This window comes from Cavia porcellus, unplaced genomic scaffold (genome assembly GCF_034190915.1).
Source record: "Cavia porcellus strain 051 isolate PalLab524CR breed Dunkin Hartley unplaced genomic scaffold, mCavPor4.1 scaffold_1, whole genome shotgun sequence".
In the NCBI taxonomy this organism is placed as follows: Eukaryota; Metazoa; Chordata; class Mammalia; order Rodentia; family Caviidae; genus Cavia; species Cavia porcellus.
In genome coordinates this window covers 199,068,822-199,089,428 of record NW_026947484.1, presented here as the reverse complement: position 1 = coordinate 199,089,428, position 20,607 = coordinate 199,068,822, and the positions used below count along the sequence as shown (strand labels likewise).

General features: G+C 44.5%; 1 protein-coding gene and 1 long non-coding RNA gene across 2 annotated transcripts in view; one reads left to right on the top strand and one right to left on the bottom strand.

The window, feature by feature from the left end:
- Positions 1-1,763: 1,763 nt before the first annotated feature.
- LOC134474245 (uncharacterized) lies at positions 1,764-4,794 on the bottom strand. The gene is made up of 3 exons (XR_010044980.1): positions 4,532-4,794; positions 2,274-2,425; positions 1,764-2,189 (listed from the first exon to the last, which is right to left on the bottom strand). It is a non-coding gene; the product is annotated as an uncharacterized LOC134474245 (long non-coding RNA).
- A 4,260-nt stretch (positions 4,795-9,054) lies between these two features.
- Psmb7 (proteasome 20S subunit beta 7) overlaps positions 9,055-20,607 on the top strand; it is a 55,461-nt gene continuing 43,908 nt past the window's right edge. Inside the window, exons 1-5 of the mRNA XM_003470789.5 lie at positions 9,055-9,173; positions 9,584-9,677; positions 10,582-10,679; positions 12,099-12,239; positions 17,343-17,458. Coding sequence (XP_003470837.1) covers positions 9,112-9,173; positions 9,584-9,677; positions 10,582-10,679; positions 12,099-12,239; positions 17,343-17,458 — 511 coding nt within the window. The 5' untranslated portion in view covers positions 9,055-9,111. The remainder of the gene's footprint in view (positions 9,174-9,583; positions 9,678-10,581; positions 10,680-12,098; positions 12,240-17,342; positions 17,459-20,607) is intronic.

Genomic DNA, 20,607 nt, shown 5'->3' with positions numbered 1-20,607 from the left:
AGAAGGACAGTGGGTCAGCACTGGCCACTTAGCACGGCCATGCCACCAATTACTGCCTGGCCTGTTTCCTGCCGCAGACATGCCCAGGGCCAAGGCTTTGAACCCTGGCAGGGAGGCCAGCTTCCAGTAAACAACCCAGGGCAGTGGGCAGATTGACAGCGAGACTCAGGACGCCAGGCGATGGCTGGTGCTATGTGCTGCTTCCGTTGGCAGGTGGACAGGACCGAGGTCCCCGAGGTGCCCACAGGCAGGGGCCCTGGGGGCCATCAAGTGGCTGAGCTTCACTTCTAGGTAGACAGGCTCCTGCCACATTGAGCAGAGTTTCAAGGTCATGGAAGATAATTTCTCCAGGTAGAGGATGAGCCTGAGCTCGGTTCCTTTCTCAGTCACCAGTTACAGAGCAAGGGTGTGAACAGAAGCTGCAGGACCATAGTGTGCAGCTGCTCCTTCTGCTCAGTGGGCTGACATTGCTGGCTGCCCCATCCTGGCTCCCAAGGCCATTGCCAGAAAGGTCTAGGTTTCCAGATACCAGGAAGCAGTGTCCTTATAGGGATCCATAGGAAGGGGCAGGAGCGAGTTTCCCAGGGGGGTGGCAAAGTTCCAGACCCCAGCTGGGGCCCTGGATGCACACTGGGCCAAATTCACTGGCCAGCGGCCTTCGCTTCCATGTTTTCCTCTGTACCCCACGTGAACCTCAGTTTAAGTGGGAAGACAGTGAAGAAGGAAGGGGCTTGGCACACAGACACATGCACATACACTTTCACACTCACACTCACATACACTCTCTGACACAAATGATCACATGCTCACATACCTGCTCACACACACATGCATGCACATATACTCATACTCATGCTGCCACAGATGCTCACACACACAGAACAGTCACGCGTGCACTTGCACACTCAATACCTGCACTCATATGCACTCGTACTGACACATGCACTCACACACTCACTTTTATACTCACACAATATACACTCCCATCTGTCACATGCAGTCACCAGACTGTCATAGTCATACATTCACATCATTTACACATTCCTGCATTCACACCATCTCCCATACCACCATGTACACACACAATCCTGAAACAACGTGACTCCACACTCACAAGTGCATTCGTGTGCTCTCAGAATGTCAGACAGATGTATTCACGGTGTTGTAGGCAACCACGCTCTTTCCTTCTGCGGTCAGGCTGCCCTCAGGTCTTTTCCCCCTCAGCGAAGCTGCTGAAGAGAGCAGAGTTTTGGCCTTTCCGCTGCCATCAGGTCCATTCCAGGTGCAGGAAAGGAGCGGCTGGAGATGGGGAGCCCAGCGGCCAGGATGCTGCTGTCCTGCAGCAGAGCAGCAGCTCAGAGGCGGGTCACCTCTGCGGTCCTTGTGGCAACTGCTCTGTTCCACCCTGGGGACACCCCACTTACAGGAAGTAAAGAGAAACTCAAAACTGGAAAGTCAGTGCACCGTCACTAGGTGTGCTAGACTGTGCTAGGTGTGGCGGTGCACTCCTGTAATCCCAACCCTCGGGAGGCTGAGGCAGGAGGATCGGTACAAGTTTGAGACAAGTTTGGAGCCTGGACTACAAGGTGTGCTCAAGACCGGCCTGCACTGCACTGAGACCCTGTCCCAAGAAGACAAACAGAACAAAACAAAAAACTGGGGGGAAAATTTGAAGGGGCTCCACCATTTACTTCCAGGATAACTGGAGACAAACATGATCAAAATAAAGAATTACACATTGCAATAAGAACCCACAGTGAGCATTTAAATTTAAAACAGTTTATTACAGCGAAAGACTCATTATCATTAGTGCCCCTCAGAATATTTCCTCCAGCTTCAGACACGCACTTCTCCCACGCTCTTGGCACCTTCTGAAGCAGATCTGGAAGTCTTCTTTGTGACTGTTTTTAGTTGCATAGTCGTGCATCCTTGTCCTGAATTGATTCGAAACGCTCACCTGTTGTGGTCATTTTGACCTTGACGAAGAGGTAGCAGTGGCAGGGTGTCAGATCTGCGGGTAAGGCGGGTGGCGGGTGCCCTGCAGTCTCCGTGTGAGCCTGTGTTTCTGTTAATGTCACACAGGAGCAGCATTCACCATGTTGCTTTTTAAAAAATCTTATAAAGATGCTCAGGAAAGAGGACTGTCAGAACTGCTTCCTAAAGTGGCCCGAAGACGATGCCAAGTGTGTCTGGAGTGAGAAAAGAGTATTTTTGCGGGGAATTAATGGCAAGGCATCTTTTACTGCAGCCCATTTTTCAGTTTAGTCCCTTACCATGTATTTCAATTGCACCTTTGTATAGCACAGGACTCCGTGTGGCTGGGGGTAGAGGGTGGGACCACAGTGGGGTGAGGAGAAGGAGAAGCCGGCTGAAGGGTCTGTTGTGTTTGCTCAATTGCTCTGGCAACTTGCTGAAAGTCTGAAAACTTTCAAAAATAAAAATCAGAGGAAAAGTAATAATACAGAGAATCTGAAAAAAACCCAGAAAGGAACAAGGAGAAAAATAAGAATCGTCCGTATCCCATCAGTGAGGAGTTAACCGTTAGCTGACAGAATATTTTAAACACACAGAATACACACCGCATGCACCAAATTGTATGCGTTGTGCCAATTTCCCAGCCTTTCTTCTGTCTTTAAACATGCATTGAATCTCATAATCTCATCATGCATTAGTTAACTCTTCTCCCACTGCCTGATATTAAGGTTATTCTAGATTTTATTATACTATCTATATCATATCTATACCATATATACTATTGCATAAGACTATAAACATATAATAATTTATAATACATAGCTATATGTTATGTATTGTATAGCAATATATTATAGAATAATGCTATTTGATACTATGTACTATAATAGTGTATACTATGTTATAATATTATATAATATTACATATTATAAGCCATTCTGATTTTAAACATGTAACTCATTATATATCCAATATATAATCAACTGTATAGCATTCAGTACAGTCCACACACTTTTTTTGAGGAAAATTCTCACTGTATAGTTCAGGATGACCGCAAACTCTCTATGTAGCCCAGGCCAGCCTTGAACTTGCAGTGAATCCTCCTGCCTCAGCCTCCCAAGTACCCAGGCGTGCACCACCACATCCAGCTCAATCCACCCAATTTGTCTCAAGACAAACCCTTTCAAAGGGAATTCTGGGGCACGGTGTTTGAACTTTTTCAAGGCTCCTCAGTTATTTTAGCAGCCAGCTGTCCAGAAGACTAGTTCTACTTCACACCCTTGCTGGCAAACCCTGATGCTGCTCCCATGGGCACAGCAGGGCCACCTCAGGGTGCTGCCACTGCCTATGCTGATCTGATGGTGGACATGGCTCTGGAGGTGCGTGCAGCTCCACAGATGTCTTGGTCGCGTCTTGCTTGTTTCTCTCTGCACCTGCGGACCTCGCTCTTGGTGGCAGGGCTGTCATTCTCCTCTAGTGCTACCTCCCTTCTGCAGCTCCATCTCCGTGCTTTACCACCCCCCTGTCCTGCAGAGAACATCTGCTGCCCTGCCTCTGTCCCTCTGCCCTCTCCAGGAATGGCTCCTTCCTGCTCAGGACCCACACAACCTCCTTGCGGCTCTCTACAAGCCGCTGCACCTCTGTCCCCAGCTCAGTTCTGTCTTGAGCTCCAACGAGACCCATCCTAAAGTCACCTACGCAGTCTCATGCTGTCACCCAGGTGGCCACCCAAGACTGGTATCTGGAGGACAACATGGATGTGTCCCTTTCCCAGACCCTCACATACAGCCTTCAATGACATACTGTACTCCTCACTACAGACTGTCCCCTCCCTGTCCTCCCTGTCCCCCACCTCATGGCTCTGGGAACCCCATGCAGTCATTAGCAGAACCGTCCTATCCTTCAACTTTCTGGTTTATTTCCGTGTCTGTCTCCTGGAAGGTAGAAGCTTCCTGTTTCTGGGTGCAGGCCTGGAGTCTGATGAAGGCATGTACGATTCGATGAGCTCGGGCCATAGTTCTGGACATGGAGACAACCCTAGAGCTGGACGTGTGTCCCAGAGACACATTTGATGAGGACTGAGCAAGGCTGTGGGGAGAAAGCACCCATGGGCCTTGGGCAGAGGCTTCAGGATGGCTTGTCCTTTGGTGACGCTCTGCCCAAGTTCCTGTTTTAAGTGGCCAATCCATTTCCCTGAGAGAGGTCACCTTGCTTCTCAGTCTAAGCACCTGCCAGGCTGCCCAGTGCCAGCCCATGAGGCCTCCGTAGTTGGGCCTGCACATCTCACCTGTCACACACACCCTCCTCCCCCGCCAGCCTGCAGTCGTGCCCCCTCCTGCCTGCCCTGTCTCCCACTTTCCTTCTCTTTTGGTCCCAGGGCAGGGCCTTCACACTGATACCTCTCCAGCCCCTTCTTTATTTTTCGTTTTGAGATAGTTCTCTAAGTCCACCTGCTGTCTCTAACTACATCTCTAAGTTGCAGGCTGAGTGTGAATTTGCAGGCATCCTGCCTCAGCCTCTCAGAGTGCAGATCCCATCCCCTCTGTCATTCCCCCACCTTTATATGAGTGACTCTGGCCGGGGGCTTCTCCTTGTTCTTCACTGTCACCCTCCACAACTTGGGCCGGCATCATCTCCTCCAAGGAGCCTCCCCAGGTCTTCCCTGTATGCAGAAAGCCACCTGAGTTTCAGCCTCCTTTCCTGCGCCTTCCCTGTGTAAGGAGTCCCAGCTGCAATCTCCTTGCTCCCGGATTAGTGAGAGAATCAGAAGGCTGGAATGAGAGGCTGCGGTACAAAGCAAGCACGGAGGACAGCACAGGCTTGGGTTCAGTCCCACTGCCCTCGCTCAGCAGCTGTGTGACCTTCAGCCAGGCATCTCCTCTCTCTGGGTACAGATCCCCCACCTGTAAGGCAGATCCTTGTAGGTGGCTGAGGGAACGAATGGCGTCGTGGCCTGGAAGCCACTTACACAGTGCTTAGCACACAGAAAGGTCTGGGGTAGATGTTGTGGGGCAGGGAAGCGATTGGTAAATTCTGTGGTGCTGTGAGGGGGTGAGGGTCGCAAGATGTCACTGTGGCTTACACAGAGCCAGAGAGCAGAAGGGGGCTTCTCTTTCTTGGTCACCAGCAGCTGGGCTTGGTAGACCCAGGGCCTACCCAGTACAGGCCCTGCTGACAGCGACTGGGGTTCTTTGGGGCTCAGGTGGCCCCAAGACTGCTAAGTGCCCAGGAGCAGGAGGAGGGAATCCATGCCTGGATGCAGCCCTGGGACCCCGCTGTACCCCTTCTGCTGGAGCTGGGCTGCTGCTCTCATCCATGCAGAGAGGCTTGGCACCTGGGTGCTGGGCTGGGGGCCCTGGAGCCTGGAGCAGCTGCACTAATTCATGCAAAGGAAGGTGCCCAGGTTTGCCCTGTCTATTTATAGCTTATTTATGAAGAAGGAAAAACAAAGACCTTGTTGCCATAGCAACCAGGAGCATCATGGGCAGCTCTGCCTGCAATGGGAAGATGGCCAAGTCTGCCTGTGTGAGGCACCCTGGCTGCTGTGTGTACTCTGGCTGTGAGCTAGAGGCCAGAGAGGGTCTTCCAGGGCTTGCCCACCACTCCAGGTTCTCGGCAGCCTGTACATTGGGCATGGTGGGGCTGCAGCTTGCTGGTTCTATGGAAAATCCAGCTTAACAAGACCATGTACACCTGACTGCCAGGCAACGCACTCTGTGGGATGCACTCTGGTCTCCTGCTTTTGGAGCTTGCTCTGTCCTCCAAGTGTGCACCTGCTGTCCCAGGCAAGGTTAGAGCCTGGCACCCAACTGTGCTCCTGAGTGTGTCCCTTAGGACATTCAGCATAACACACTGGAGCGACAGTCCCACACCAAGGCCCTGTGACTGCGATCTAGCTTGAAGCTGGCAGGAAACCTAGCACTACAGAAGAAGAGCGTAGCAAGTGCTGAATGAGTGAATGAGAGAGTGAAATGCTTTCCAATTTGTGGTGCATACACTCATTCAACATATGAGCACTACCATGTTCTCTCGATTTACAGATGAAGAAACTGAGGTTCAGAGAGGTAAAGAGACCAGTATAAGGTCACACAGCAATAACCGAGTTGGTTAAGAGCAGGAAATTTTGCTTTTGTTCAAAGCCCCAGGGATCTCTGGAGTGTGGGATCCACATGGGTGGTAGTGGTGATGTTAGGTTTGGCCCAGGGGCAGAAGAGATGTCATCTGAACCTAGCCTCTGCTAGGTGTCAGCAGCTTGATCTTGCCAGTGACTTCGCTTCTGCAGCCCTCCTGTGCCCCACCTATAAAGGGACCACTAGTTCCCTGAGGGCAGGCACTGTGCTGTCCCTTGATGGTCTGGTCCCCAGTGTCTGGCACAATCTAGGGCCCTGGGATGCACTGAGATCCCATATATATCTTGCCTGGACAGAACTGAGGATGGTAAGTGCTTTCTGGGACTGTGTTTTGCTCCTATACTGTTTGAGAATTGAGGCACAGAGAGTTTGAAGGCTCCCTTGAGGCCACAGGCACATCCATAGCAGAAGTGGTGTTTGCAGTTTAATTGGGCTCTGTGACCTGGCTCTGTGTGTGTGTGTGTGTGTGTGTGTGTGTGTGTGTGTGTGTGTGTGTTGGGCTAAACTGCAGTCCCAGGGGGACGCAGACAAGTTGGGCAAGGAAGCTAGGCAGGAGGTTGAATGCTAGAACTAGGACTGGCTAGTCCATGGCTGGCTTGGAGGTTCGGAGGCTGCAGCCTGCCCCTGCTCAGGGCTCAGCCATCGGGACAAGCCCTGGTAGCCTGGAGGCTCCCTGTTGCCCTCTGCTGGGCTCTCTCTGCCTCTGCTGGGTCACCCCCAAATGCCATTGAAGAGGAGGCAATGCTACTTTCTCAGCTTTGTCTGGACACAAAAATGATTACCAAACAAACAAACAAACAAACAAAAAAACCCTCACACAAGAAGAAAAATGCATGGTGGGCAAACCCTAGCCCTCTCTGTGCCCCAATTGCAAGGCCTTGGGAGAGAGTGTTTCTTTTTACGGCTCAATAATATTTCACCAAATATTCTACATTTTGCTTAACATCCATCCATCAGTAGCCATCTGGCTTGTTTCCATTGTCTGGCCATTCCTCCTCTAGAATGTGAATTTACAAGGTTTAGGAGTTCGGTCCAGGAGGTTGGAAGTCAGAATCAAGGTGTCATGAGAGTGACTTCTTTCCGAGCTGTAAGGGAGATTCTGTCCAAAGCTTCTGGTCTTGTGTCTGGGGGTTTGACAGCAACCTTTGGTGTTTCCGAGCTTGTAGAAGCACCACTCCATCTTTACCCTGTGTGTATGTCTTGGCTATGAATTCCCCCTTTTGTGAGGATTCAAGTCCTGTTGGGTGAGGACCCACTCTTAGAGCCTCATTTTATTTGAGGAGCTCTGTAAAGATCCTGTTTCCAAATCAGGACCCAGACTAAGAGTTATGGCTTCAAAATATACACTTATTTCCCATAAGAGATGCAGAGATGTAATAAAATGAAATTCAACCTTTGGTAATTACTTGTGAACTCAGATTTGTGACAGACACTGGTTCTAGGCATTTTTGACACATCCGTTCATTCATTTGCACCCAGAACCATGCCTGGCATATAGTTGGTGATCCACAGATCTATGTTGAGTTCATAGTTATTAATGCTGCCATTTGTTATGTAAATTCGAGCAAATTCTTATATTCCGTGAGTAAAATGAATTGATACAAAGCCACCTCCTAGAGTTGTTGATAGGTTGAATTGAATGTACTACTAATAATAGCAATTTATGAGGAGTTGCTATGTGTCAGGATTGATGCTTTTCAAGGACAATGTTCAGTACACACAGAGATATTTTTAAAGTGAGAAAATTTACTTAATACAAAACTCACCATTTTCATGCTTTAAAGTGTGAGTTTCAGTGGGCTTTAGTACATTCAGAACATTGTACACCTAAACTGCAGTCTAATTCCAGGGCATTTTTATCATCTTCTCCCAAATCTTTACCCCTTAAACAGTCACTGCACCAACTTCCAGCAACCACTAACTACACTGTCAGAAAAATGGAATTATTCTATTTCTATGTCATACAAATGATACCATATGTGTTTTGTGCTTGGCTTCTATAGCATAATGTTTTCAAGGTTTGTCCCTGTCATAGTCTATATCTGTGCTGTGTTTCTTTTTATGGCTGAATAATATTTCACCAAATATTCTACATTTTGCTTAACATCCATCCATCAGTAGCCATCAGGCTTGTTTCCATTGTCTGGCCATTATGATTAATGCTGTGATGCACATTCATCTACAAGTTTTTGTGAACATACATTCTCAACTCTCTTGGGTAAATATTTAAGAGGGTGGTACTTTGGGGCAAATTGCCAAATCATTTTCTTGAGCTGCAGCCTCATTTTACATTCCCACTGGCCCCTAAAGAGACTTCTAATTTTCCCACATTCTCTCCAACCCTTCTAGTTCTGTCTTTCTAATTAAAGCCATTCCAGGAGTGCAAAGCTGTATCTCACTGATTTTGATTTGCATTTCTCTAATGACTTATGTCAGCATCTTTTCATGTGCTTATTAATTTTCTTCTTTTTTTTCTTTCCTTTTTTTTTGGACATGGTCTTGCTTTGTAGTACAGGCTGGCTATGTACTCACTATGTAGCCCAGGCTGGCCTTAGACTCACAGCGAGCCTCCTGACTCAGGTTCCCATGTGCTGTGGCCTTACAGGCACTCACCACCAACCTGGCTGCTTATTTTTCCTTCTAAGAAGATGTCCTTTACATTTGTCGGGGGAGAAAATAGATTCAGAGAGATGCAGACTTGCTCCATCCAGCAAGGTTTTGGGTGTTAATATCTCAGAAACAACGCGTGCCACTTTAACATTAGAAAAATGCGGTTGCATTAGACAATCCTTTCCCGCTTCCAGTCGTCAGTTTCTCCTCCGCACCACTTGAGGCGGTACGTGCCAGGCACATTGGGGCCTCTCTCGGAAACGCGAGCTTTATGATCAATCTTTCCCACTCGGAGCTTGCCCCGCCCCTTTGGCCCCGATTTCTCCCTGGGCGCCGGAAGTGCCCGGCTCTTTTTTGTTGGCTCCGCCCCCGGCCCCGGAAATACTTTCTCAGGAAGATGGCGGCGGTGTCGGTATATGAGCCACCGGTTGGAGGTTTCTCGTTTGATAACTGCCGCAGGTGCGGCTATGTTCGGGCCAGAAGTGGGGGTGGGAGTGCGGTGGCGGGGTCGGAGCTGGGCCGCGGCCTGGGTGGGAGGTGCGAGCGAAGGGTGGGTGGCGGGGCCCAAGGTCCGTGTGACTCAGGGGAATTAGGGCCTCAGCGTGGGTTTGTCCCTAGGCCGGGTCTGCCTTCTCGCTTTCCCATTGCGTTAGAACACCGCTCGTCTTCGTCTTTTTAAGTGAGTCGCAGCCCGCCTGTGGGACTTTCTTCGTTGAACGTCGGGGAGAAAGTGCTGAAGGTTGGGGGATTTAGTGAACAGACGGGTGAAAGCGAACAGCTTTCCCGAGTGTCTTGTTAAGCACGCTGCGTGTCGGCACGGTTCAGTGGAGTCTTACCCTTCAACTCTGCATTTTCGCATTTGCTCTCAGGAATGCAGTCTTGGAAGCCGATTTTGCAAAGAAGGGGTTCAAGCTTCCTAAAGCCCGGAAAACTGGCACTACGATTGCGGGCTTGGTCTATAAGGTAAACAGCTGTGACACTTGTTAACAGGACCCAGACCCCTTTGTCTCTCAGCTGGGTGTGGAAGGCTAGGTGTTAAGGAGCACAACAGAAAAAAAGATATTTTAGAAGCGACTGCTTTTGTCAGAGAGGTTTTGTGTACTTAGTATTTTATGTTCTTTGCTGACTTTGCAGTTTTTGACAGAAGGGCGATTTGCCTTAAGTTACTTTAGGAAGCCGGTTGATGTAATTGGGACAGCACAGAATTTGGTGTCAAAGGCGTTTAACCACTGAATGCTTTTATGTTGCTTTCAACATTGGGCAGCTCACTTTTCTTTTCGTAGTTCTTTCTTCATCCATCAAATGGGTGTAACTCCTGTCCTAAGGGTCAAAAGGGATAATGATTAATGTTACATATGAAGTGGGGCACTTTTTTTTTTCTTTTAAGGCGGTGGTCTTGCTACATAGTTCAGGCCGACCTTCAGCTCACTATGTAGTCCAAGGTTACCGTGAACTCCTGGCAGTTCTTCAACCTCAGCCTCTCAAGTGCTAGAACTACGGTGTGTGTCACCGCGCACAGCAGAACACATGTTAAAAAACAAATTTGACACAGGTGTTATTGTAGTGAGGATTTCTGGGTGTTAATCTAGATTTTTTTTTAAAGATTAGCTGTGATTTGTGAATAATTCACTGTATCTCTGAGCCTTATTTGAGAATGGGAATGATACCATACTACCACACCATGAGGCTACAATCAGTAATGTTTGTTAAGAAACCTTTTCTTGATGCTGAGAGCGTGCGGTATTTTTGGCTTAGGGTATCAGCAGCAAGGTATTGGCATCATTATTTTCCCTAAATAGTACAGAAGACTGTGATTGATGTATGTGAAGTTGTTTAAAACTTTTCTTTTTTTTTTTTTTGGTAATAGGATGGCATAGTTCTCGGAGCAGATACAAGAGCAACTGAAGGGATGGTTGTTGCTGACAAGAACTGTTCAAAAATTCACTTCATAGCACCTAATATTTAGTAAGTATTGGTTATTTTGAATAGTTCTTAAATTTTCAAACCTGTTAGAGCTAAAATTGAACAGCTGGCCTCACTAAACCCTGTTGTTCAGCCTTTGTTTTCTGTTTCCCTTAAATGGCATTTACATGTACCTGTCACCTACATTCGTTGTCATTCTCTTTGATTTAGCCTCCCATTCACTTGGCAGCCAGTTCTGCCCTGTGTGCCTCTTCAATCTACTCCTTATTTTTCTATCTGCTAAGACCTTTGGGTTCTGTTTTCTAAGGTGTCCTACTGCAGTTGTCTTTTTAATTGGCCTCTGTGCCTCTGGTCTTTGCTCCATCTTATTGTTCACTCTTCTGCTGTATTGGACTTTGTAAAACACATATCTGCTAATACTTCTTTTTATTAAAAAGTTTTCTAGAGACTTTCCACATTTTATACAGGATAAAAATTAAAAATCCGAAGCATTAGTATTTAAGCCCCTGTATGAGTGTTCAAAAAGTGTATGTTTTAGGCTTTTGCAGATGCCATCACTGCACTGGAGTTGTGGTTCCAATTTCACCTGTACTGTCCCTATGGCCATCATGTCTCGGTGTCCCTTTTTCCATCATTGCTCTAGGCTTAGAAATGCCCTTTTCTTCTTTTTAGCCTCTGAATATGTTTTTATTTTTTCATAGCCAGCTCATATGAGACCTTTTTTTTCCTTTTCAGGTTTTTTGAGATAGGGTCTCACTATATAGTTCAAGTTGACCTTAAACTCACTGTGTATCCCAGGGTGACCTCACACTTGTGGCAGTCTGCCAGTCTCAGCCTCCTGAGTACTGGTATTATAGGTGTGTGCCACTGTAAAAAACTGAAACCTTTTTTTAAGTATTGGAATAAATTGTTCTCTCCAGTTCCCCATATCAATTTGTATTTGTGCTACTATATTGTATTGTGTATTATAATTTTTGTCTTCTGCTTAGGTTTGAAATTATATGGTATATTGTGTTACATGATATATTATATTTCTGTCTTCTGCTCAGTTTTGGAATTAAGAACCCAGATTATCATATTTTCTTTATTGCTAGTCCTTAGTGTCATGATTAGTACCTGGCAGTGAATACTTGGTAGATGTTAAATTGCACGACTTTTAACACACTTTGCTTTTTTATACAATTTGAATATATTTGTAGTGTTAGTAAAATGTGCACTCCGTTAGAGGAATAGAAACCAATGATTTGAAATATTCCACTGGGTCATAGAGAATATATTGGCATGTAATTAGATATGTATTCTCAGTTTCATGTTTATGATTGCTGGACAGAGCAGTTTTATTGCACTTGTATTTAAAACATCTTTGTGTACCTGTACTCTGGAAGTTGTCCAAGAAACTCCACTTTTAATTGAGCCTTCAGGTAATTGGATGTCACCTAAGTTCCTTGCTGTATCTTGCAGCTGTTGCGGTGCTGGGACTGCTGCAGACACAGACATGACAACACAGCTCATTTCTTCCAACCTGGAGCTCCACTCCCTTACCACCGGGCGCCTTCCCAGAGTTGTGACGGCCAATCGGATGCTGAAGCAGATGCTTTTCAGGTGTGGTTCCAGGACAGAGTTTTCTGTAGCATCTTTTTCTCATGTTTTAGACTTGTGGCTAAGGGAAGCCTGGAAAAAAGCATTCAGAAGAACATGTTTTATTTTAGAAATCAGTTAAGCCCTTTCTTTCTTTCTTTTTTTCTTTCTTTCTTTCTTTCAAGGCAAGGTCTCACTATATAGTACAAGCTGACCTTAATTTCACTGTGTAGCTTAGATTGGCCTTGAACTTGTGGTGATCCTTCTGCCTCTCGAGTGCAAAAAGCCCTTTTACTTTCATAAGCATTTGATAATGCATTTGAGTTTAAAGAGTCTTGAGTTTTTTCCTCCTCAGAATAAATCATATGTGAACAATTTCCTGAAGCATGGGGATTATAGTCACTCTTCTTGATGCTGTGACAAAATAACCCACATCTGAAAGGAGAAGAGGTTGATTTTGGTGCAGTTCAGTCTACAGTTGGCCGGCTTTAAGGCAGGATGGCATGGCACAGGGACATGGCAGAGGAGTGGATGCTCTTCTCTTAACGAATCAAGGGAGGAGATGGGACAGTAGATAAGCCCTTCCAGGTCATGCCCACAGTGACCCCATCTGCTAACAGTAAGTTACCTATAAGCCCCCATAATCTAATCACCTTCCAAACACATGAAGTATCAGGGCCATTTAAGATTTCAACCATAACAGTTGGATAAGAGAAACTTTTTGCTCAAGTCAAGAAATTAAGAGCTGGAAGCCTTTGAGTTTGTCCTACAAATTTTACCCTCCCATCCCCAACACATGAATACTAGTGACTCTTCTCTCTCTTTTAGGAGCAAAATAATACAGTAAAAAGTCATACTTGTAGTTGTTTGTGAGTGTGTGTGTGTGTGTATGTATATATATATATATATATATATATATTTTTTTTTTTTTTTTTTTTTTTTTTTGTACTGGGAATCAAACTCAGAACCTTGCCAGGCATGCAGTTTGCCACTGAGCTGTGTCCCCAGCCCAAGTATAATAATACTACTAATTAACCAACTTTCTCTCTTGCTCAATACCAGGCCTTGTTTTAAAATGCTTCATACATGATCTCTGAGAGAGGGGCTATTTACTACCATCTCCTATTTCTGAGTGAACAAATGAAGGCTTTAGTATAGAGGTCTAGCGACTTGCCTGGCCTGGCCTCACCCTACCCTCTACAGCCTCATATGAGTAATTTTGTCTTTTTTTCTTCTTGAATGTGGTCGTACTTTATATATGTCTTGACAGTTTTCAGAGTTTCAGTCTACTTTCTCACTCATACTAGGTAAGAGAGGCAGTGTATTATAGTGGAAACAGCTGGGCATTTAGGCTTGAGTTTGAAAACTGGCTTTTCTTTTTTGGAATTTGCTGCTTTTTTCCCTACGTGTGAAATGGTCATCATGGTACCTCCCATGTTGGGAGAATTAAAGGGAAGCATAAATAGAAAGCTTTTTGGTAGCTCGTAGACCACTGGCTTTAGAGAAGTGTATATAAGTTGTGACATTTAAAAAAAATAGTAGTCAAAAATTATAAATTTGGAGATTGGAATTTAAAATTCTGGATTTTTGGCTTTTGAACAAGTTCAAAAAGAGGATGGGATAACACATGGCAATAGCCTAGAACAAAGTGGTCACTGTCAACTTTGGTGTTTGTCACAGTCTCTGCCTGTCTCAGTTCACTGTTTCTTACATGCCCCTGGCCTTCCTGAGAATTTTCAGGTCTTCATCTGCATCTCTAGCACAGGCCTCTTCTCAGTAGTATATAAGTGGCTAATAGTATTGTATATAGTTTCCATTTTACAGATGAGAAAATTAAGGCATAGAGTCATCAGGACAGGAAGCCTAGTCTTTGTATGTATAGCTGTCATCCTATTGTGGGAGAACTGATGTCAATCAAATAGAATTCTTTCAGCCTATTAAGATTTCTGAGGACATTTTTGACTTTTAACTTTAAATACAAAGCTCCCTCTTGTGCCTTATATGGTACATTACATATAAAGCAGTTTTTATTTAGTTACTTAATTAATTTTGAGCCAGGGTCTCGGTGTGTAGTTCAAGCTGACCTTGAGCTCTCTATGAAGCCCAGACTGTTTTCAAACTTGTGGTGATCCTCCTGCCTCAGCCTCCCAACTGCTAGGATAAAGCAATTCTTAAACATGTAAAATTGCCACAAATAATACAGTATTTCAAGATTTCCTTTTATTAAATAATTTAGCAAAATATTTCAGTTAATCTCACGCTCTCTCTCTTTTTTTTTGGTACTGGGGAATCAAACTTGTGACCTTGCTCTTCCCAGGAAGGTGCTTGCACTGCTGAGCTATATCTCTAGTCCTAGCTGATCTCTTTTGAATGTTTTAAGAATTCTCAGTCCCTTATATTCAGCATTTTTAGTGTAATGTAGTTTGTAAACTACATTGTTACAGTTTTGAGAGGAACATTTACACATTAAACCAAGACAATGTAGTCCTTTATGTCCTGGGATATATTTTTGTTGTTGTTGTTCTGGGATCTTTTTTGATGAGTTACATGAAATGAATCAGAGTAGTGTGAAGGGAAAAGGCCTGGGATTTGAATTCAGCACTCAGGTTAAGTCCTGTCACAGCATTGCCAGCTGTGTGACTTGGCAGTTCAACCCACCATTCTGAGCCAATTTTTTTTTTCTAGGTGAATATGCTAGTTTTTGTGTCTTGACTTTTGAGAGGGAAAGGAATAAATCAGTAAGGCAGTGACAATGTGTGGTTTAGTCCTGGACATCAAGAGGTACTTTCCTGTATCTCATATATCTCATTGCCGCTATTCTCATATTTATGCATTAACAAGAATGCCCTACCACTGTGTTTCTAACTCACCCGTTCACCTTTAACAGTGCTGTGCGGATTGTTCTCATTAGTAGATGTAATCAGAATCAAGAGTTCCTCCTTGAGCCAGAGGAGAAGTTCTGGAGACCTACAGCCTTCTAGAATAGGAAAAACTTATAGGGGAGGATTCCAGAGTTTAATAGTGTTTCAGAGGGGTCTGTGACTCTCAGATGGCCTTAGACCAATTGTGTACTTTGTCTGTCTAAACTTTTTTTTTTGTCTTTTTGAGACAGGGTCTCACTATGTAGTTCAGGCTGGCCTTGAGCTCACTTTGTAGTCCAGGCTGGTCTTGAACTCACAACAATCCTCCTGCCTCAGCCTCCCGAGTGCTGGCATTACAGGCATGAGCCATCATGCCCGGCTAATCTGTCTAAACCTTTGATCCTTCTTTATATTGCTTCTAAAGTCCTTCCCTGTTCTTGATTTTTTTCACTTAAAAATGAGAAATTGTTTCTGAAATAACAGTTTGGTCATCAAGGGACCAGGGAGCTCTTGGGCTCTACTGTTCTGTTTACTGAGAGAGCTCCTTGATGTGTACCTGTTTCTCAGACAACCTGAAATTATGATTTTGGTCTTTTGCATTTACTGGTTTCAGTTTTTGCAGTTTATCATATGGCAAATTCCCCGTATGCTTGGATTCATTTTTCTTAAAGAGCTAAAGATGGTGGAGAATTTAAAATCCATTGCATTTATCTAGCATAGCATTTCCAGTGGTTAAAAAACAGGACCAACTGGGCATGGTGATACCTATAATCCCAGCACTCAGGAGACTGAGGCAGGAGGATCACTGTGAGTTTGAGGTTAGTCACATGGTGAAACCCTATCTCAAAAACTCAAAAAAACAAAAACAAAAACAACCCCCCAAAACAGGACCAGCTGCACAAAAAGAACATTTAAAAGTGGTAAACCAAGCAGGGGGACAGAGTTCAAAGGAAGAAGTACATGTGCATTCCCTGAGGTGGGATGAAGGATGTGTTGTGTTGCTATTCCTGAAGAGTTGGCACTTTCTCCAGTGGGTGGCAGCAGTTTTTTTTTTTTTTTTTTAATTTTTAAATTTTTTTTTTAATTTTAAAAGGGGTAAAATTAAAACAGAACAAAATAGGACATAAGAAAGCAATGTAAGAGATATAAATTTCAAAGCTAGATGACCTGAGATCTTTACTATCATATTATCTCTTGTTTTCTTCCAAATAGTTGTCCATGTCTTCGCATACAGAGATTTCATACAAAATAATATAGTATAAAACTGACCCTAACAGAATGAGGAAGGTGTTTTAGGTCTTCAAAACCAGACAATAGGAAAGTCACTAATGGCTGTCATAGAGTCTCTAGTTCTCTTCAAAATAGCTGTCCATACTTTGTTTTTTTTTTTTTTTTTTGCCTTTTTTCCTTTTTATCGGTACCGGGGATCGAACCCACGACTGCCTGCTTGCAAGGCAGGTGCTTATGCCGCTGAGCTAAATTCCCAGTCCCTAATAGCTGTTCATACTTTCATGTATATTGAAGTTCAACAAAACAAAACAGGCAGTGGGGGAGGGGCTGCTTGGTTTCCCTGGTTCCAGGTCCCAACATGGTGCGGGCCCCAGTAAACACCTGTGGCTCCTGTCCTGGGCCGCCACAGCGTGCCACGCTCACAGCTGCTCATGGGTGGGGGGGGGGCTGGTTTGCTTGGTTTCTCTGCGAGCAGTTTTATTGTCACAGAGTTACTTGTGTCCTGAATGATGAAATGTGCCTTCCTTGCTCAGTATAAACTCCTGTCTGTGACTGTAATTTAGTGAAAGGTATTAGACAGAAGCTATCAAGACTATGGTGAGTTGGGTTTGGGCATCTGAGTGGCTGAACTCAGCAGCTTTGTGTTAACTCTGAAGATCATTTCTCTTGTCACAGAAATGTGATGAGCATGGTGCTGCTGATTTTTGGAGTTGTGTCTTGGCTCTGAGATACAAGCAACTACTTAATGTCTCTGGCATAGTCCCCTCTTTCCTAGTGGGAATGACACCGCTCTCTCGGGGGACTGTGGGCTGAGCTGAAATGAGGGACGTGGAGTGCCTCACAATTTACTGTTTGTGGTGCTCATTATAGATGTTCCTTTTAACGATACTTGTCTTCCCCCTTCAGTTCCCAATAACAGAACCACTTATGAAATAATGAAGCCATTTCTTGTTTAACTTCTTGTGCAGCTTTTGGTTAAGTTACAGTGATGCTGTGTAGACTCATGTTTTTCTTTTATGCATCCTCTAATCACTAGGTATCAAGGTTACATTGGTGCGGCCCTAGTTTTAGGGGGAATAGATGTTACCGGACCTCACCTCTACAGCATCTATCCTCATGGATCAACTGATAAGTTGCCTTATGTCACCATGGGTGAGTGCAATGTTTTGTGTTTCAGAATCCTTATTTACCACGTTGGTCTCTTGAGTGCTGGTCTTCCTGTTGAAGGAGGCAGGGCATTACAGTTCTTTGATTCATTCATACAGTTATTTAATAGATGCCTACTCTGGATTACACTTGGGATTTAGCAGTGAACAAAAACTAGATAAAGATTTCTGCCTGTGAGGAGGTTTTCAGTGGGCATAAACAATAAGCAACTGTAAAAGTATATTTTGTAGTATGTTGGAAAGTGATAGATACTAGGAAGAAGAAAAGTAATATGAGTACTTTAGTTATGTAAGATATACCTTTAGAGGACGTTGGGTCAAGGATATATGAGAACTCTTCTTATATCCATGTTAGAGGACGTTGGGTCAAGGATATATGAGAACTCTTCTTATATCCATGTGTGGATGTACAGTGATCTGAAAACAAAAAGTTTAAAAAATATTCTCAAGCAGGATTAGAGGACCTGGGAATGATAGGCAGGAGGGAGGCAAGGGCAGGTGGCAGAGTTGGAGTGGATGTGACCGTGCCTAGCACCTGCAGAGAGGTTTTGTAGCCTAGAGTGACTGGTGTCCGCTTTACCATTTCATCTCTGAGGAATCATGGATATGGTGTGGGGCTTCCTGAACCTTCCTTTCCTCACCTGTGAAGTGTTGTTGACAACACCCACACACCAGGTTGTTGTAATGATGGGAAACTAAGCCGTCTGCTGTAGTGCCTGACCTATAAACAACAGTAGATCTTTCTTCACATCAGTGGTTTATGCTTTTTTTGGCACTACTTTCTAGTTGAGAAAATTTTTATTTTTATTTTTTGAGATGGGCTTTCATTACGTAGTTCAGGCTGGCCTTGAACTTGCTGTGTAACCCAGACTGGCCTTGAAGTCATGGTGATCCTCCTGCCTCAATCTGCAAAGTGCTGGGATTGCAAACCTGTGGCTCATGTATGTTTGTTTGTTTTTCTGTACCAGGGATTGAACTCATGATCTCATGCCTGCCAGGCAGGTGTTTGTACTACTGAGTTCTGCCCCCCGTCTGGCTTGTTTTTGAGACAGTCTTACCATATTGTTTGGGGTAGCTTTGAACTTGAGATCTTTCTGTCTCAGCTTTCCATATAATGAAGTAGGTGTACACTACTGTGCTTGCCTTAAAAAGAAAAGTTAAAATTGTATTTGGAGGAATTGAGATTTTCAGATTCTAATGAGTCAAATTGTATAGTTTGAGAAACGTGAATGGTAATGTGCAGCTGGTGTTTTGCCAGCTGTTGGCTACTGCTTGTGTTTTTGTATTGGTATCTTGCCACTGAAGCTAGGAAGGCTGCTTCCTTGAATAGCTGCAAATTGTCAGTTTGAGACTTTGCTATCCCGTTTTGTTATCTAGCCACTTCTAAGGATTCTACAACAGATGTTACCTGTTTGTCAGGGAGAGTGATTTACTGTTAGATACCATATGGATGGATCTTTGTAATTATTTTAAAATGAAGATATTTCAAGTAATTTAGAAATTGCTCTGAATTGCTTTATTCAGATTTTTTAAATTTACATTAAAGTCCCCATTTATTACACAATATTTTAAATTTCTCCACATTTAATACCTTTAGGTGGTGGTAAAAGAATAACCTATTACATAGTTTTGTCATTTTTTATTTAAAAAATTTCAAACTTGCAGAAAAGTAATAGTAATGTAGAATAAAGTTACATTCGCTTTACTTGGATTTGTCAGTTATCAGCATTTTGTTACATTAGCTCTTTTTGTTGGTACCTGGAATCCAACTCAGGACTTCATGTTTGCCAGGCAGACTTGTCCTGAACTTACTATGTAGCCCAGGCTGGCCTCAAACTTGCCCCGATTCACCTGCTTCAGACTATTATAGGCATGTACTACCATGCCTAGCAGCAATTTCGTTTTTAAAATAGGAAAATTGGATTTCTTTTTCTCTTTCTTTCTTTCTTTTTTTTTTTAAGAAAACTGGATTTCTCTTGCTTTCAAAGTATAGTAATTTGCCTTGTGGTCATAACACTGAATTTAGGAAAAGTTTGTTCAGAAAAGTTTGTTGCACTGATGTGAGTGATCATTTCATTTCCTCTTAGTGACCCCACTTGGCCCTGTACCACTCACAGTCACCTTGTGCCTCTGCATCCAGCCTGAGTTCCAGGTGTGGGCACAGCTCTGAGTTTGTAGAACACATCTGCTTAGAACCACTTCACATAGTCTGCTCTTGCTCTCCTAAAAGACAGGATTAAGAAAAGTGAGGCAGCAGTGACAGCTGCTTTCATATGCCTGTGGCGTTTTGAGGGAGATTTGATATGTTCGTTGGCCATTCATCAGCTATTTATCAAGTGGCTTCTGTGTGGGAGCAGTGTAGCAGGCAGCGTAGAGGTGGATGCGAGGATCATTGCCCTTATGATAATCAGTCTAAGGGGAGGCAGGTGTGGATGCCCATGAGGGTGCTAGGTCCACAGGCCAGCGGCCCCTCCTAGGAAAAAAGGGCCACTTCTAAACTGGAGGAAGACAGGAAGAGCTTCCCTTCACTTGAGCAGTTCAGAGGGGATGAGATCTGTTCATTCACTTAGTGATAGTTGTTTACCGTCACCAGGGCTGGGCGCTGTGTTAGGTGCTGGGAACGCAGCAGTCAGCATGGTGTCACCCAAGGGCCTGTAGCCTTGCAGGATAGATAGACATTCAGTGTGTGAATGCCCAGGAATGTAAACTAGTGCATAGGGATAAGTAACCTAAAGGAGAAGAATATCAGTAGGCAAGAATGTGGATGGTGGATGCTGGGGAGGTGCTTTCTGAGCAGGTGACAGTAAAACATTTTCTTTGTCTTTTTTGGTGCGGGAGATCTAATCCAGGGCCTTGTGTGGACTAGATAAGTGCTGTGCCACTGAGCCACACCTCCAGCCTGAACCCTTTTTAAATTGAAGTTACAGTAATACCTCAGTTCCTGAATGCTTCTGTTCACAAATAGTTTGATTCCCAAACGAAAGCATTTGACAGAACTTTACTCTGCTCACAGACCCCACATCAAGTGGCACAACTGCAGCCATCTTCCCCAGAATCATGAAAAATACTAGGTTTGTGAACTGAGATAGAACTGTAGTTTGTGAGTGTGATGAAACACTCAAGAAGGATGAAGTA